General features: G+C 44.3%; 1 protein-coding gene and 1 pseudogene across 2 annotated transcripts in view; one reads left to right on the forward strand and one right to left on the reverse strand.

Annotated features, from left to right (window-relative positions):
• Positions 1-257: 257 nt before the first annotated feature.
• Positions 258-19,026, forward strand: LOC311123966 (choline transporter-like protein 2; annotated as a pseudogene). The gene is made up of 10 exons: positions 258-408; positions 13,837-13,885; positions 14,091-14,164; positions 14,552-14,636; positions 16,993-17,194; positions 17,285-17,345; positions 17,618-17,744; positions 17,899-17,982; positions 18,401-18,513; positions 18,900-19,026. The product of its transcript is annotated as a choline transporter-like protein 2 (transcript).
• A 4-nt stretch (positions 19,027-19,030) lies between these two features.
• LOC311123970 (choline transporter-like protein 2) overlaps positions 19,031-19,715 on the reverse strand; it is a gene marked incomplete at its 3' end in the record, with an annotated part of 10,611 nt that continues 9,926 nt past the window's right edge. The window contains exon 6 of the mRNA XM_084198186.1: positions 19,031-19,046. Coding sequence (XP_084054312.1) covers positions 19,031-19,046 — 16 coding nt within the window. The remainder of the gene's footprint in view (positions 19,047-19,715) is intronic.

A 19,715-nucleotide genomic window follows, 5' to 3' on the forward strand; every position in this document is an offset into this window, starting at 1 on the left:
GAATCATTTTCCCTAATGATTTTGAAATTAAAATAGGCTATTCATAGTGTCTGGTAGCACAACCCCTCTTCACATTCCTTTGAGGTAGCTGCAAGAGAAAACATTTTTGGCCCCGCCTTCAGGGTAATTTAATTGGCCGACCAAGCTGTCAGTTGTTGGTTTTTATATCTGATTGGCCCCTGTCTCAATGTCTCGCGGTATGGAATGTATCATGATTTGGTATGGTTTTGCCACAGTACGTTCGGTTTTGACGGCGAATAGGGAATCGCTAACAGTGTTATTGATGCTTTTTTCTCCGACATTTCCATGGTAACTGTCCAAAATTGGATCAACAGGCAGCAGCGAGAACACCCAAGTATTCAACCATGGACCTAGACGAGAAGAAACCGACTCCGGACTCGAAATATGGTAAGAAATGTTCCCTTTCTTCGCATTTTCTTTGCACCGTTATTTTTGTAAAAAGGGGTGTGGGTGGAAGAAATGGAAACAATGACTCGTGAATGATGGGTGGGGACCGGCCGCGTGTGTCCCACTCCCAAACAGATTTAAATCGCATCATCATCTTTGGCAAAACATCATCCTAATCAGTGTGCAGAATAATAGTTTACGTTTCCCATTAAAAATACCCTTTTACAAAGAATGAATCTTGCGTGTATCAAAGGCTTGCAGACGTGCTGCTCTAGCCTACATCTCTCAAGAGATGCGCTGTTTATGTTCAATTTAAGGACTAAGTGATATTCATTGTTGTACACTGATCATATGGAAATAAATAACCACCTAGGCCTACATGTCTCCCACACGGTCCATTGTTCCCACAAATTGGAATCAGAAGAATCAGACAGCAAAGTCGGATAGTCTTTTCTACAGCAGTAGGCTTTTGTCCATTTGACTTGAACAAGTATATTAGACAAAGCTATTAGTCAAATGTTGCTTTGCAGGCAATGTATAATTCATTGCCAATTAATTTCCACAACAGAATAATCAATACAATGAATGAATTGACAGCTTATAACTCTGAGGTTGGCTCAGTCTGCTCTCTCACAGAAGCAGAAGTTGTTTGTGTGTTTTTCCTCCTGGCAAAAATCAGCTGTGACAACACCCATGTGGTGATATGTAGAATGCCATATGGTTATTACACACACACACACACACACACACACACACACACACACACACACACACACACACACACACACACACACACACACACACACACACACACACACACACACACCACCGCAGCAGAAACATTTGGCACTCAGCTATGGTGCATCATTGACACTGATTTATTTACGTTTTGCCATAATGACTTTCTAAAACGGCACTCATTGCGTGGCATGTCACATATGTCTCTCAAGAGGTAGACTGATGGTGAGCCTGTCCATCGCTGCAGTTGTACTTCCAAATGGTGGTTGGACTTTGGGTTGGGTTGTTGTTCATAAGATCTGTTGAGTCATCGAGTTTCCTCCATCCTGTTTATCTTACCTTAATCCCTCCAGTCAATGTCATCACATGTTAGAATAGACCTACACTTCAAACCTCAACTGATTTCCAACATAGCAGGCTTACAACACGTTGTCAGTAATTCAGCTTTTAGGCCCCACCCTAGTCATACTATGAAGAAGATGGAGGCCTAAGTTTGTAATTCCAATGTAATTTAATTAATGCTAAATTGGATTCACTGAAATCCATCCAGTATTACTAGTTTGTAGGAAAGGGAGTGAGAGACGGACAATAGTTGACTTATAGGCACATTCTCTATGGCAGGTTTCCCCAACTGGCAGGTGATTTTATTTGGCCCCCCAAGTTTTCTGAGCCCAACAAAAATGTATATGAATAATAATAATTGTAAAAACACCAGAAAATCAGCTTCAAGTGATTTTAATTTCGGAAATCTGTTCCCAAGTATTCCCAGGCATAATAGAGAGACACATTATCATGTTATTATGTTTTAGTCAAATATGATCTGTTTGGGCTTATTGCAGTCAATTTGCAATCTACAAATGATTTGTAATTACGTTCCGGCCCTCCGACCATCCGCTCAAGAAAAAATTGGCCTGAATCTGGTTGATGATCCCTGCTCTATGGTTTATCTTAGGAGCCACTGATGTCAGTACAGTATCCTTGTGACTTTCCTGTTGCCATGTAAACAGGCATTGTCCTCAGTCAGCTCCCCGCCCTCACATCACACATCAGCCAGAAAGGTCATAAACTGAACGGAAGGCATTTAAACCAATGTTTCAGGTACCTATAGATAGTAAAAGCCTGGATCCCAGTTTCCTGCTAGCCAGGGCCTGTATTCATAGTGTCTCAGAGTAGGAGTGCTGATCCAGGAGGTAGGAGTGCTGATCCAGGAGGTAGGAGTGCTGATCCAGGAGGTAGAAGTGCTGATCCAGGAGGTAGGTGTGCTGATCTAGGAGGTAGGTGTGCTGGTCCAGGAGGTAGGAGTGCTGATCCAGGAGGTAGGAGTGCTGATCCAGGAGGTAGGAGTGCTGATCCAGGAGGTAGGAGTACTGATCCAGGAGGTAGGAGTGCTGATCCAGGAGGTAGGAGTGCTGATCCAGGAGGTAGGAGTGCTGATCTAGGAGGTAGGAGTGCTGATCCAGGAGGTAGGAGTGCTGATCCAGGAGGTAGGAGTGCTGATCCAGGAGGTAGGAGTGCTGATCCAGGAGGTAGAAGTGCTGATCCAGGAGGTAGGTGTGCTGATCCAGGAGGTAGGAGTGCTGATCTAGGAGGTAGGAGTGCTGATCCAGGAGGTAGGAGTGCTGATCCAGGAGGTAGGAGTGCTGATCCAGGAGGTAGGAGTGCTGATCCAGGAGGTAGGAGTGCTGATCCAGGAGGTAGGAGTGCTGATCTAGGAGGTAGGCGTGCTGATCTAGGAGGAGGAGTATTGAAACTGATCCTAGATCAGCACTACTCTGAGACACATACAGGCCCTGGTATCATGTCTCTTTGTACTGTTTTGCCAACAACCTGGAGACAGCAAACCAGCCCAAACAGCCTAGGGAGCAGGCTAGTATCCTGCCATGTTGTCTATAGTAATATCCTCTGACTGTGTATGAGTAGGCCAGTGTGCTGGCTGGATGTCTTGTCTAGTCTAAAGCACCAGCCGGTAGCAGCATGCACAGGCCGGCTGCTGAGTGTCTGATGTACCCACTCAACACACTGAGTCTAGGGGCACTGAGTCAACTCATTAACTCCAGTGGCGCACACACACACACACATACACACACACACAGCATCTGAGTGTGTGTGTTGTTTCACAATGATCCTTTGTCATGCTGTCTCTGGCTGTCAGGTCACAGCAAAACTGTTAGAAAGATTTGCTTAGTGTGATCGTAGTGAGCCATGTAGGGGAATGAGAGGGGAGCGGCAGGCAGGATTTGGGCTGGATTTATTTGGCAACCAGCGACAAGTTTAGACACTTCAGAAAAGGGAGTTGGACACGTCCCCCCCCCCTTCAGGCTCCATCCAGGAATATCTGATGGTTTCTCCAGTCTACTGCCAAAGAAGAGTTTACTCTGGAAGCTGTTGAGTTGTGCAGTATAAACTACACCATGACCTTTTCCACATCAATATGATGTGTTGTTTAATTGTCACCTACACCAGATAGGTGCAAGGAAATTTGTAGTACGGCACCCCTGGGGCAAATTAGGGTTAAGTGCCTTGCTCAAGAGCACATCGACATATTTTTCATCTTGTCTGCTCAGGTATTAGAACCAGTGACCGTTCGGTTACTGGCCCAATGATTTAACCACTAGGCTACCTGCCATTGTAGTAGCCTATATTATTAGCGAAGTCCTTCCAACCTATGCTTGTACACACATGGAATTAGTAATATCTAATGAATATACAAGATTAATATCGACATTCAAATGCCATGTTGTAACGGTTTTGACTTGAGGTATTTATAGGGGTGCCAGGTAGGTTGTGCCTACCAGAGAAAGCATGGGTTTCTCCTTTTAGTTCGGGAGGGAATGAGTCCCATCTGGTCCGTCAAGTCACACCAATACAAAGGACTTATGTAAAAGTCAAGATGGAAATATACTTTTCATAAACCCCTTAAAACCTTGGAAAGAACTTCAAACAAGTGTATTCTTTTGCTTGGTTGTATTCACAACATAAATGATCACACCCACCCACACACAACAATATAACAAATCAATGCACTTATGTTCCTTTAGAAATGTCCTGTACCTCGGGCATAAAAAAAGTCCAGCCCGGTAAATCAGTTCCGTGGCTCAAGTGCCCTTAGTCCCGCAACGCTTGTCCGTAGCATAAACCCAGTATATTCATACACTCAAAATAACACTTATTTTGTAACACAACTATAAAGCGTATCAAAGACTACCCAAAGAATAATACGTCCTCACAACTACATAAATCACAGTATACATCACCCCAAACAAATGAAATACCGTATACAAAAAGTTGTAGTCAGTCGGTCAGTCAGACAATCCGCCAACAGCCCTCCAGCGGAGGAAAGGCCACAAAAACCAACGGAGAGTTGTAGTCCACAGACGCACAGAGTGGATCCAATCCTGGGTAAACTCGCTTTAAGGCCACAAAACACACTGTAAGGCAACAAAACAACCGTAATGGCGAAGCTTCATGAACTGAAGGTAGTACCCATCCTCATTCAGGTCTCAATCACCACTTCCCTTTTGCGCAGCTGATGCTGGCTATTTAATGGGGAATTAAAGGGGAAGCGCCCTATTAGAAGGAGAAGCCTTGAGACGGTTCAGAAATATTCAGGGCCGTCACACACCCCCTCCCCTGGAAAAAGCCGACCATTGCCCGGGAAGGCAGATCTTGGTCGGGGAAACCGAGAAAGGTCTCCTCATCACTTTCCTCTTCAAAGATCTCCAGGACCTTGCGGCGCTCAATCTCCTCCAATTCCTCAGCCGAGGGGTAACAGGCCTTAAGGCGTGAGACATGGACAACGCGCATATCTTCACCTGTGTCCTCTTTCACCACTCGGTAGTTCAAAGGGCCCACCTGCTCCACAATCCTATATGGTCCTTGCCATTTAGGAGCGAGCTTGGCCGAGAAGAATTGTTCAGCTTTCGAGTAAGGATGAGAGCGAAGCCACACCCGATCACGAAGCTGGAACTGCAGGTCTCGTCTGTTCTTATCATAATTTCTCTTCTGCTTGAGTCGAGCCTGGATCATGTTCCTTGAGACAAGAGCTCTCAAGTCGTGGAGATGGACTACCTGGTCATAGCAAGCAGCGTCTGGAGTAAGCTGCTGGGGCTGTAGCACCATATCCAAGGGTCCTCGGAGGAGACGACTTAGGTTCAGCTCTGCAGGTGTGACTCCAGTGGACTCTTGCACAGCAGAATTCAGGGCAAATCGAAACTCGTGAAGGTGCTTGTCCCAGTGTTTGTGCTGGGTCCCTACATAGGAAGCAACCATTGTCTTCAAGGTTCGATTTACTCTCTCAGTGAGGTTGGTCTGTGGGTGATAGGCTGTGGTCAACTTCTGTCTCAGGTTCCATCTTTGGCAGGTCTCTCCAAAGAGATCAGAGACAAATTGGGAACCTCGATCAGACAGAATGTAATCAGGCACTCCCCAGCGAGTCAGGATCTCTCTCGTAAGGATGTTAGAGACGGTCCTCGCTGTGGCCTGACGCAGGGCAAAGAGCTCAACCCACTTGGAATAGTAATCAACAAAAACAAGCATGTACACATTCTGATTGGAGCTTCTAGGAAATGGACCCATCAAATCCACTCCTAACATTTCCCAAGGTCGGGTAACCACAGTTTGCTGCAACTTGCCAGCAGGTTTTCTACCTTCTGGTTTGTACATTTGACAAACCTGACATTTTCGGATATGTGATTTCACATCCATGCTCAGATGTGGCCAGTACAGTAATGCTTGCAAACGTTTGTAGGTTTTGAACCTGCCCAAATGACCAGCTAATGGGTCTTCATGGAAATGTTGAAGCAGTTGAAGGCGTAGAGTTTCAGGTATGTATATTTGGTAGAGTGTTCTGTGAGGTAGTTGTACAACTCGGTAGACTTTGTCTTCAATGATGGTCAGCTTTGTGGTAGGGTTGACCATCTTTTCTTCATCTTCCAGGATAGTCTGGTACAAAGCCTGTACTTCGGGATCATCCTGTTGGGCTTTCCAAATGACCTCATCAGAGATGGGAAAGTCAGTTTTGGGTGAGTCTCGACTGCTAGACAGGACAGTAGCACATGTAAGATGAGGGCCACCATTACCACAAGCAGGAGCTCTGGATAAGGCATCTGGAACAGTGTTGTATTTTCCTTTCCTGTATTCTACTGCAAAGGTGAACTCTTGCAACCGTAGAGCCCATCTGATGAGCCTGGTGCTTGGTTTGTTGGTCTTGAACACCCACACAAGGGAGGAATGGTCAGTGACCACAGTGAAGTGTCTTCCCTCCAGGTAGTACCTCCACTTTTCCAAAGCCCAGACAACTGCAAGGCACTCTTGCTCGGTTGTGGAGTAGTTCCGTTCTGCTCCATTCAATGTCCGACTGGCGAACGCTAGCACTTCTTCAGTACCAAGTCCAGTCTGTTGGACTAGGACAGCACCAAGTCCAACATCACTTGCATCAGTGTAAACAACAAAAGGGAAATCAAAGTTGGGATGACCCAAAATGGGAGGGGTGACGAGGTGTCGTTTCAGGGTTTCAAAGGAGTTCTGGCACTCTGCCGTCCATCGGAATTTCGCTCCTTTTCGCTTCAACCCGTTGAGGGGTTCTGCCACCTGGGAGAAGTTCCACACAAACCGATGGTACCATCCAGCCATCCCAAGGAACCGTTGAAGGGCCTTGAGTGTGGTTGGCACAGGGAAGTCTTGTACAGCCTTGGTCTTTTCAGGATCCACATGAATACCATCACAAGACACAATATGGCCAAGGAACTTCAGGGAGGTTTGGCAGAAGTTGCTCTTCTTCATGTTCACTGTCAGACCAGCTTCTCTTAGCTTGTCCAACACTGCTTGAAGGTCTTGAAAGTGTTGCTCTCTGTTCTGGGAGTAGATAATTATATCGTCCAGGTAGACGAAACATATCTTCCCTTTGAGCCCACCTAACGCAATCTCCATGAGTCTTTGGAAAGTGGCAGGTGCATTCTTTAATCCAAAAGGCATCACCTTAAAGGAAAACAAGCCCTCAGCACAGACAAAAGCAGTCTTGTCCTTGCTTTCCTGGTCCATCTCAACCTGCCAATAGCCACTATTGAGGTCCAGGGTAGTGAACACAACCGCGCCAGACAATGACTCCAGGATCTCGTGGATGGTGGGAAGAGGATAGGCATCAGTCTGGGAAACATTGTTGGTCTTCCTATAGTCCACACAAAATCTAAGACCACCGGTCTTTTTTGGAATGAGGACAACAGGAGCAGCCCAGGGAGAGGAGGAACGTTCTATTATATCTTGTGTCAACATATCATTAATGAGTCCCTTTTGGATGATTAGCTTCGCTGGGGACAAACGATATGGCTTTTGCTTGATCGGCATTTCCTGTGTAAGGAATATTTTGTGCTTCAGGAGTCCGGTGCGTCCTAACTTTGAAGTACACACATCAGCATTATTCTGCAGCTGTTCCAACAGCCTTAACTCCTCTGGCTGTTCCAGCTGAGCTCTTCTTACAGCCTGTAAAAGGAGATCCTCAGAAGGATTATCCAGGGTTAGTGGTACCGTAGCAACGGCAGAGAAGACTGCCACATTTAGACCCCAATCATGTAACTTTGTAACTTCTGATTGGAAGAAATGCTTCTTGCTCGGATTGTTTGGAAACCAGTAGCAATTGTGTGCGATATCCATCTGGACACCACTGAAGTACATGAAATCAATTCCCAACACGACAGGAAAAGCAAGGTTCTTGTTTTGTAGGATAACCGAAGGAATCATATAGGAGCGGTTACACAGGCGGAACTCCACCTCACTCCATCCAAGTGGTCGTTTAGCCGCACCGTCAGCCAGATACAGTGGACCTTCTGTCCACGGCTTCAAGTTGTATTTTGGACCTTCAACCTCCTTCCACAGTTTCTCATTGAGCAGTGTGTAGGATGACCCGGTGTCCAGGATGGCTCTTCCTGTCCATGAGCCTATGGACAGGGGTAACACCAGCTGGTGTGGTATTAACTGAAAGGAAGGGGATGTCGGCGGGGGGGCGTAGGCAGTGACTCTTGAGGTTTCAGCTCTGGTCAAAGCACCCAGAGTAGGATGGTCGTTCCTGCGAAGGGTGTTAGGGGTGTTGGCCTGTTGTGATTTGTGGTTTCTGGAAGGGTTTACTTGATACGGTCTTGGACATGTAGCTGAAGAATGTCCCTTTTGGCTACATCTCCAACAGAACATGGGAGGGGTCTTGGCTGGAGACTCTGGCTGTGGTTGATGATCTGGCTTGGGTAACTGTCTGGGTGTCTGTTTCTTTCTCTGTTCATATTGCTGTTGGCATTCTCTGTCCTTCTCGAACTGCTGTCCCAGGCGAACCAGTCCATCAACAGTGGTGACTCTTTCTCTGAGTTGACTGGCTAGTAGTGGGTTGATGTTCTTCAAGATCAACTTAATGACCTCTTCCTCCTCAATGCCAGGTTTCCACCTTCTGCACAGGGAGTGATAACCGTATGCAAAGTCACGAATATTCTCATTCTCCCTTTGCACTCGATTCCTGACTCTGTCTGCCAGCTCATCTGTGTAGTCCTCAGACAGAAATGCAGAGGAAAACTTGGCCTCAAAGTCAGCCCAGGAGGTAGTGGTGAGACGTGCCACATCCCACCAGTCTCGAGCTGTCCCATGCAACACATTCCTCAATGTGGCAAGGAGTTCTTCGTCAGCCAGGGGATTGAGGGCAAGAAAGTCATGACATCTTTCCAGATACATTAGCGGATCAGGACTGTCATCCTTTTTCCCAAAGGTGGGAAATTGCAATTTAATGGGCATCGCTCCCACATGACGTCTACTCAAATCACCATGAACAAAAGAGCTAGGAGGGATTGAGGAAGTAGAGGGTGAAGGAGTTATGGGACCATGAAAATGAACACCAGGATGCATGGTGGATTGCATCCTGCAAGGGGTGGCTGCAGCATGGCCTTGTCTTGGCTGTTCTGAGGTGCCCGCCTGGCCCTCAGTGGTCTGAACAGAAGTGGACACAAGAGAAGCTCTCTGCAAGGAGTTGTGCCTAATGGAGGCCATGTCAACAGACACATCATCCAACATTTTAACACAATTAGAGAGCGCTGTCTGCAAGTGGTCTACAGTGTTAACCAGGGGAGAAAATACAGAATTGACGTCCTTGAGGACCTCAGTGTGATGATGTTGCAGGCGCCACTGGAGAGTGGCAGTGAGTTGGCTTTGTTGGTAGTCAAACTGCCTGTCCATGGCACCAGTAATTTCCTGTCTTCCCCTCTCACTGAGCTCTGTCAGAGTGTGAGTTAGAGTACTCAGTGAGTTTCTGAATTCCATGGCACTCTGTTGTTGCTCTACACTCAGACATTTGAATTTATGATGGATTAGAGTTTGGAGATGTTGTTGAGTCTTACGAATATCAAGGATGTCACCTTGAAGTTGTAAGACTACCACCTCTGGAGATAAACCAGACAATGGAGGAAGATTGGGCGTCAGAGGGAGGGCTAGCTCAGTACCTTCACACAGATCCATGTCAATAAGTGAGTTACTAGTTAGACCTGTGGCCTGTGGTCCAGACCGAGCATTTAGATTCCCAGGGCTCTGGCCCACATCAACTCCATTATTTCCATTCACATTATGATTTGTATTGTTGGCTCGGTAGTCAGAATGGCCCTGTGTATTCCCATTGACAGGTAGGATATGGATGAGCACATTTTCTTGTAGTGAATCCATTATTTTAATTCCACTCAAAAGATTTGCTTTGGTTAGTTCTCAATGTTGAGGTCCCATCTGGGGTGCCATTTTTTATGTAACGGTTTTGACTTGAGGTATTTATAGGGGTGCCAGGTAGGTTGTGCCTACCAGAGAAAGCATGGGTTTCTCCTTTTAGTTCGGGAGGGAATGAGTCCCATCTGGTCCGTCAAGTCACACCAATACAAAGGACTTATGTAAAAGTCAAGATGGAAATATACTTTTCATAAACCCCTTAAAACCTTGGAAAGAACTTCAAACAAGTGTATTCTTTTGCTTGGTTGTATTCACAACATAAATGATCACACCCACCCACACACAACAATATAACAAATCAATGCACTTATGTTCCTTTAGAAATGTCCTGTACCTCGGGCATAAAAAAAGTCCAGCCCGGTAAATCAGTTCCGTGGCTCAAGTGCCCTTAGTCCCGCAACGCTTGTCCGTAGCATAAACCCAGTATATTCATACACTCAAAATAACACTTATTTTGTAACACAACTATAAAGCGTATCAAAGACTACCCAAAGAATAATACGTCCTCACAACTACATAAATCACAGTATACATCACCCCAAACAAATGAAATACCGTATACAAAAAGTTGTAGTCAGTCGGTCAGTCAGACAATCCGCCAACAGCCCTCCAGCGGAGGAAAGGCCACAAAAACCAACGGAGAGTTGTAGTCCACAGACGCACAGAGTGGATCCAATCCTGGGTAAACTCGCTTTAAGGCCACAAAACACACTGTAAGGCAACAAAACAACCGTAATGGCGAAGCTTCATGAACTGAAGGTAGTACCCATCCTCATTCAGGTCTCAATCACCACTTCCCTTTTGCGCAGCTGATGCTGGCTATTTAATGGGGAATTAAAGGGGAAGCGCCCTATTAGAAGGAGAAGCCTTGAGACGGTTCAGAAATATTCAGGGCCGTCACAATGTTTTTGAATAACATTGGAACAAGAGGCTTCTTTCACCATCACCTATCTGCAGCTACTGCCATGACGACAATCCAGCCATGGCAGCGATGCCCTGTCTCTGTGTGCTAGACCACAACAGAACAGCAGACACCATTAAACCATTAGATCACTAGACCACTAACCCCATTAAGAGTGTCTGGGTAGAGGTCATTCAATAGTCCCAATGGGTCTGGAAGTGGAACATGTCCATCATGACATCACTGTGTGACTCAGCTGGTAAGAGCATGGTGCCAGCAACGCCAGGGTCGTGGGTTTGATTCCCGCTGAGGTCACATACTAAAAGGACTCACTGAGCTTGTCGTTTTGGATAAAAGATTCTGCTAGCCTGGCCCCAGATCTGTTTGAACTCTCTTGCTTACGTCATTGTCATGCCATGACATTTGACAAGACAGCACAAACAGATCTGCAGCCAGGCTACTCCCACTCTAGGTCCCATTGTCAGACTGAAATCTGTCAATACACACTAGCCAGTATTGTCTATACCATGCTGTCTATCACATGGCCTTGGAGGTGGGAAGGTGTCATGGCCAGACCAGAGAGAACATGTAGGAGGGCTTATCATCTTTCCAGATCAGACGCAGTCCGTCTCAGATATGTATGTATGGTGGTCTATGCAGGCTGCATTTTCATTTTTTGTATTTCACCTTTATTTTGACAGGGAAGACCTATTGAGACCTATGTCTCTTTTCCAAATGCGCCCTGTATAATACAATATATAATACAATATAAAATACATGTCAGAGTATGCTGGGTAGACTACAAACATAGTCACGTCAATGTTTTGCTGAAAACTCATTTTGAGCTCATTCTGAATTGGATGGTTTATAGATCATATATTTGATAGTTAAGAAATTGTTTGTAAATCATATGTAGCCTAGTTAGAGATACTTCCAGTACGGTTGTGAAGGCATTCAGAGGAGTGACAAGTTTGAAAATAAGTCCCATCATTTTTGCTGGCCAGCGAGAGAACTGCTGAATCATATGAAGGATCCTCTTCCTGTAGGCATTTTACAGATATAATGTTGCATATGTTATTTGAAGGAACATTCTGTATGAACCACTAGACCTAACTAAGTCCTGCACAGTGCACCATATACTGTATGTTTGCAGTCGACCCAGTTAGGTGCATAGCCTGTTGCCATCCCCTGAATAGGAAGGAAATTGCAGTTGAGTGTTAACGAAAGATCATCACTGTAGCTATTATATCAGTGTCTACATACTTTACCTACATGAGAGTGATAGATGTTTAGCTTCATTTCTAGTCACCCCAACTTTTGTATCCACACCCATCTATTTCAGGATAGATTCAAGTCCTGTGTAGCTTTTAAAATCCACTGAATTAGGCTGAACTTGTCACCAAAGTCATTTTAGGAGTGAAAAAGGTTAAGTAGTGCCACCGAGGGAATAGAGAAACACTGCTACCTCTCTCTCTCTCTCCACTCCTCTCCAACCCTCCTGTGTGCCACCCATTCCCATGATAAGAGCCTAGTAAAAGAGGCAAAGAGAGGGAGGAATGGAGAGAGCGAGTGAAAGGAGAGAGCATAACGGTAAAGGAAGGCAGAACTCTCTGAGATACAAGATTTGACTCGTTCTTTATTTTGCAACATACAGGAAGAAGGAAGTGAAGTCTAAGGTGGTGGTCTAGAGTATAGACACACTTAATGCAGTAAAAGTATTCTGAAAGAAATATAGGCAACTCAACACATGAATACAGCCAACCTGTTGATGAAAAAGACAGAAAAGGAGTGACTGAGGAGTGAGAATGGCAACAAATAAAGGTATTGTAAATATTCAGGTCAGCGTTGTAACGTTTGTTGTTGTGCCAGTTTCTTTCACTTCTCACTGTGATGACTGATGGCATGATGGGAAAAGCCTTTTCAGATGTGTTGTTGTTTATGTTTTGAACTGAACATAATAGACTGTACTTAAAGACACAGTAAATTAATGTGGTTGAGATTGAGCCAACTCAATCTGGTTTAGTCTATGGTACACTGGGTGTTCGATGGTTGCAACATGTGTGTGATCGGATGACACAGTGAAATAGTGTACACTCCTAGAACCAAAAAGGGTTCTACATGGAACCAAAAAGGGTTCTCCTATGGGGACAGCCGAAGAACCATTTTGGAACCCTTTTTTCTAAGAGTGTAGGTTACAGTGTGTCATCACATTGCAGCCATTGTGTACAATGGGATTTCCAACGCTCATACAATAATGATCTTAGATACTGTACAGTCAAACTAACTGTTCTGCCATCTGAAGAAAAGGGGTGTTTATTTTTTTGTTGAGCAGGATGGAAGGTCTGCAACAATGTTCTCAGTCACACTGTGCTCTATGTTCGGAAAATAATGTGACGTGTTCATTAACAAGACACATGGCCAAATGTCATAACAGGATAAGTATCAAGATCTTAGATGCAAAACAGGAAATACAATGTTGCCCTACATCATTTGCATACTGTGGTCCCATGCGATTCCCACGGGGGACCAGTACGGGGAAAATCACGAAAATGTAAGTCACTCTGGATAAGAGCGTCTGCTAAATGACAAAAAAATTATTGGCTGATTGAGCTTTTTGTATTGGTTTCCAGATGTTATGTAGAATACATTGTATCAGGAACATTTTAGACTGTGTACACAACATTATAACTGTCTTGCTCTGCTAACAGACTATGGTGAATTGAGTAGATGCGCTGTCTGATGTGGCATCTCTCTAGTCTCTGAGATGTTACCATAGCATTACTATGGCACCTAGGAATGTCCACCGGGAGCTCTGAGTCACCGGGGAGCCATTTTGTGGGTTGCTAGGCATGTCAGTCTCGCGGGAGAATCCTTTTGTTATGGAAAATATGTCCCAGCTTTGTCAATGTGTACACACACATACAGATATACTGATACACACAGATATAAACACACAGAAACACACTCACGTATGCACACGTACACACACCTGTGTATAAATGTAAAAACTAAACAAAAACTAAGCTCTCTCTCGATTTGCTTGTTCACAGGTGAAGCAAGGAAGTTTGACCCCACCTTCAAAGGACCCATCCACAACAGGTAATCATCTCATTATCAGCTTTGACAGCCAATCCTCACTCTACCAATTACCCACATAGCAAAGCTCAATAAAGCTCAACGTCAAAAAATAGCAGTCTAACCATCTCTCTCTCTCTCTCTCTCTCTCTCTCTCTATCTCTCTCTCTCTCTCTCTCTCTCTCTCTCTCTCTCTCTCTCTCTCTCTCTCTTCTCTTGTGATTGCCAGGGGCTGCACAGATGTGTTCTGCTGTATTCTCTTCATCTTGGCCATACTGGGATACTTTGCTGTTGGGATCCTGGGTGAGTGTCTCCAAAACTACACTATTACTGGCCGTTACATCAGTCCAAGGGCCCTGTGTTTTGGTTAATCATGTCACATGACCTGGATTTGAACTTTTATTTTAAGCCTTTTCCAGAAATGATAATTGGACCAAAAATGAAAGCAATTGTCTGAGGATGGTGCTCGGCCATCAGACAGAAAAAGGAAAGGGGACAGTTTGATGAAAAAGCTTTAAATAAAGGTTAAAATCCAGGTCATGTGACATGATTAACCAAAACACAAGGCCCTAACAAGACACTGTAAAGTGATATTCTATTCTATTTGAAGTGATTCTATTCAATTGTGTGTTGTTATGATAACTGGACTGTATCTGAACTACAGTGTTGTTATACTTCCTCCTACTCCAGCCTGGTCTCAGGGGGACCCCAGGAAGGTAATCTACCCCACTGACAGCAGAGGACAGTTCTGTGGCCAGGCCGGGACCCCCCTGGAGTAAGTCCCTTCAATTACCCCCCTCTATTCTGCCTTTGAACATCTCTCTTCATTTCTGATCCTTTAGAATTCCTCTTGTCCATTCACATGTCAAGTTATTATCTGTCTCTTTGTGTTAATGTATTTTGTGGTATTATCCTGATGCCCTGTGGTGAGCCTGTAACACCCTGCTGTGTGAAAATAAAAAAGAACGCCCTGAAGGATGTACAGTGAGGGAAAAAAGTATTTGATCCCCTGCTGATTTTGTACGTTTGCCCACTGACAAAGAAATGATCAGTCTGTAATTTTAATGGTAGGTTTATTTGAACAGTGAGAGACAAAATAACAACAAAAGAATCCAGAAAAACGCATGTAAAAAATGTTAGAAATTGATTTGCATTTTAATGAGGGAAATAAGTATTTGAACCCCTCTCAATCAGAAAGATTTCTGGCTCCCAGGTGTCTTTTATACAGGTAACGAGCTGAGATTAGGAGTACACTCTTAAAGGGAGTGCTCCTAATGTCAGTTTCTTACCTGTATAAAAGAAACCTGTCCACAGAAGCAATCAATCAGATTCCAAACTCTCCACCATGGCCAAGACCAAATAGCTCTCCAAGGATGTCAGGGACAAGATTGTAGACCTACACAAGGCTGGAATGAGCTACAAGACCATCGCCAAGCAGCTTGATGAGAAGGTGACAACAGTTGGTGCGATTATTTGCAAATGGAAGAAACACAAAAGAACTGTCAATCTCCCTCGGCCTGGGGCTCCATGCAAGATCTCACCTCGTGGAGTTGCAATGATCATGAGAACGGTGAGGAATCAGCCCAGAACTACACTGGAGGATCTTGTCAATGATCTCAAGGCAGCTGGGACCATAGTCACCAAGAAAACTATTGGTAACACACTACGCCGTGAAGGAATGAAATCCCACTGCGCCCGCAAGGTCCCCCTGCTCAAGAAAGCACATATACAGGGCCGTTTGAAGTTTGCCAATGAACATCTGAATGATTCAGAGGAGAACTGGGTGAAAGTGTTGTGGTCAGATGAGACAAATCGAGTTCTTTGGCATCAACTCAACTCGCCGTGTTTGGAGGAGGAGGAATGCTGCCTATGACCCCAAGAACACCATCCCCACCGTCAAACATGGAGGTGGAAACATTATGCTTTGGGGGTGTTTTTCTGCTAAGGGGACAGGACAACTTCACCGCATCAAAGGGACGATGGACGGCGCCATGTACCGTCAAATCTTGGGTGAGAACCTCCTTCCCTCAGCCAGGACATTGAAAATGGGTCGTGGATGGGTATTCCAGCATGACAATGACCCAAAACACACGGCCAAGGCAACAAAGGAGTGGCTCAAGAAGAAGCACATTAAGGTCCTGAAGTGGCCTAGCCAGTCTCCAGACCTTAATCCCATAGAAAATATGAAACCTTAATGACTTGGAGAAGATCTGCAAAGAGGAGTGGGACAAAATCCCTCCTGAGATGTGTGCAAACCTGGTGGCCAACTACAAGAAACGTCTGACCTCTGTGATTGCCAACAAGGGTTTTGCCACCAAGTACTAAGTCATGTTTTGCAGAGGGGTCAAATACTTATTTCCCTCATTAAAATGCAAATCAATTTATATAATTTTTGACATGCGTCTTTCTGTTTTTTGTTGTTGTTATTCTGTCTCTCACTGTTCAAATAAACCTACCATTAAAATTATAGACTGATCATGTCTTTGTCAGTGGGCAAACGTACAAAATCAGCAGGGGATTAAATACTTTTTTCCCTCACTGTATATGTACTTCCTGTACATATTAACTACTATATAACTGTCTCTACATATTAACTACTATATAACTGTCTCTACATATTAACTACTATATAACTGTCTCTACATATTAACTACTATATAACTGTCTCTACATATTAACTACTGTATAACTGTCTCTACATACTAACTACTATATAACTGTCTTATAACTGTCTCTACATATTAACTACTGTATAACTGTCTACATATTAACTACTATATAACTGTCTCTACATATTAACTACTATATAACTGTCTCTACATATTAACTACTATATAACTGTCTCTACATATGAACTACTATATAACTGTCTCTACATATTAACTACTATATAACTGTCTCTACATATTAACTACTATATAACTGTCTCTACATATTAACTACTGTATAACTGTCTCTACATATGAACTACTATATAACTGTCTCTACATATGAACTACTATATAACTGTCTCTACATATGAACTACTATATAACTGTCTCTACATATGAACTACTATATAACTGTCTCTACATATTAACTACTGTATAACTGTCTCTACATATGAACTACTATATAACTGTCTCTAACAGGAAGAAGCCTCTCCTGTTCTACTTCAACATCCTGAAGTGTGCCAGTCCCCTGACCCTGCTGGAGTTCCAGTGCCCCACCACTCAGTTATGTGTGGAGAGCTGTCCTACCAAACACATGACGTTGCTGAAAGCCTATCTGAGCAAAGGAGACCAGGAGTACTACAAGCAGTTCTGCAAGGAAGAAGTGGACTTCTCCAAAATGGTGGGCGACAGAGGAGACACATTTGCAGTGGCAAAGTAGGTAGTTAATGAAATAATGTGTAACTAAGGGTGATTTTGTTGTGTTTTGCAGAGTGCTCCTGAGATCCTGAGGGATGGCCTGTGTCCTTCCATGCTCATGTCTAGCAAACCCTGTAAGTCTTCTCACGAGCCATAGTGTGCACTGTGTGCACTGTGTGTGTGTGTGTGTGTGTGTGTGTTTGTGTGTTTGTGTGTGTGTGTGTGTGTGTGTGTGTGTGTGTGTGTGTGTGTGTGTGTGTGTGTGTGTGTGTGTGTGTGTGTGTGTGTGTGTGTGTGTGTGTGTGTGTGTGTGGAGCACGCGTGTGTGTTTTGATGAAGATTTAGTAAATGTATTGACCACACGGTCAATGATTCTTAATCTCCACTCTCTCTCCTCTCCCTCCAGTCACTCGTCGGTGCCTCCCAGCTCTCAGGACCATGAAAGGTGGTGTGGTCGTCGTTGGCAACGAGACTATTTTTGACAACGGGGAGGGGGAGAATGTGAACGCCACGGATTTCCTGGACGCGGCAAAGTGAGTCCTCATGCCTCAACCTGAATGCATCGTCGATATATTAATTAATCACTCAACCTACCAACCAACGTATCAATCTGTCTGTCCGTCCGTCTATCCGTCTGTCCGTCAATTGTTAGCAAAGTGATAAGTGGACTTGTTGTTGTTCTTACAGGAAGTCCAATGTGGTTGTTGAGGCTCGCCAGGTAGCCATGAGGATCTTTGAGGACTACACTGTGTCCTGGTACTGGATACTGCTGTGAGTATCTCTCCGTGTTAAACACAGTCATCACACAAGACAATAAAGAAAGTTGCACGCTCTATATGCCTATTATCCCAATAATGTATTGCTGAGTAAACATTTCCCCATAGAGATGGGTGTTCCCTCACAGGAACAACAAAGTGTGTTATTATTATGTTATTATCTATATTCCACCAGTGGTCTGGTGATAGTGGGGGGGTCAGTCTCATTGGTAGAGCATGGCGCTTGTAATGCCAGGGTAGTGGGTTCGATCCCCGGGACCACCCATACGTAAAAATGTATGCCACATGACTGTAAGTCGCTTTGGATAAAAGCGTCTGCTAAATGGCATATTATTATTATTATTATTATTATTATTATATTATTATCTTAATAAAGGTCTGTGAATGTGAATGTTATTTCCTGTCTCCTCCAGTGGTCTGGTGATAGCCATGGTGGTCAGTCTCATCTTCATCGTCCTCCTGCGCTACCTGGCCGGGATCATGATCTGGGTCATGATCGTCATGGTGATACTGGTCATCGGCTATGGTATGATATTCCCTTTTCCTAAAACCCGTCTAACTGAAAACACACTGTTGTTTTACCTATTTAAAGTACCATTCAAAAGAAGTATTTTAACATTGTGCTTTGTCAAGTTAGCCATTAAGAAATGTTAGAGGGATATGACGTAGGTGCAGTAAGTAAACAGCATAGTGGGTAAATTTCACTAAGAGCGTTGGAGTGCAATGCTAAACTTCTCTGCTGATTTGGTCCAATGGCTACCAGGCTGTAATGGCGTGAAGCGAACCCTGTACACATTCGCAGATACTGTGCGCCACTGTGTGAGAGGGAAGTCATGCATCTTGCTCATTGCAATATCTGCAGTGATGCTCATGCAACGTCATTTCGCTGACTCTTACCTTTAAAATGTTTAGGGATCTTCCATTGTGCCATGGAGTACCGCAACCTGAAGGGAGAGCCGGGTGCTGACGTCACTATCCGTGACCTGGGACTGCAAAACAGACTTCCTCTGTTTACCTGCAGATCAGACAGACCTGGCTGGCTTTCAGTGAGTACATGCACTCATTCTCTCTCCTTCTCTCCCCACCAGCCCCCTCTCTCTCTCTCTCTCTCTCTCTCTCTCTCTCTCTCATCTCTCCTCTCTCTCTCTTCTCTCTCTCTCTCTCTCTCTCTCTCTCTCTCTCTCTCTCTCTCACTCTCTCACTCTCTCACTCTCTCACTCTCGCTCCTCGCTCTCGCTCTCGCTCTCTCGCTCTCGCTCTCTCAATTCAATTTCAATTTAAGGGCTTTATTGGCATGGGAAACGTATGTTAACATTGCCAAAGCAAGTGAAGTAGATAGTAAACAAAAGTGAAATAAACAATAAATATTAACAGTAAACATTACACTCAGAAGTTCCAAACAATAAAGACATTTCAAATGTTATATTATATATATACAGTGTTGTAGCAATGTGCAAATAGGTAAAGTACAAAATGGGAAAATAAATAAACATAAATATGGGTTGTATTTACAATGGTGTTTGTTCTTCACTGGTTGCCCTTTTCTTGTGGCAACAGGTCACAAATCTTGCAGCTGTGATTGCACACTGTGGTTTTTCACCCAGTAGATAAGGGAGTTTATCAAAATTGGGTTTGTTTTTGAATTCTTTGTGGATCTCTGTAATCTGAGGGAAATATGTGTCTCTAATATGGTCATACATTTGGCAGGATGTCTCTCTTTTTCTGTCT

This window comes from Coregonus lavaretus (assembly GCF_964263955.1).
Source record: "Coregonus lavaretus genome assembly, contig: HAP1_SCAFFOLD_224, whole genome shotgun sequence".
Taxonomy (NCBI): domain Eukaryota; kingdom Metazoa; phylum Chordata; class Actinopteri; order Salmoniformes; family Salmonidae; genus Coregonus; species Coregonus lavaretus.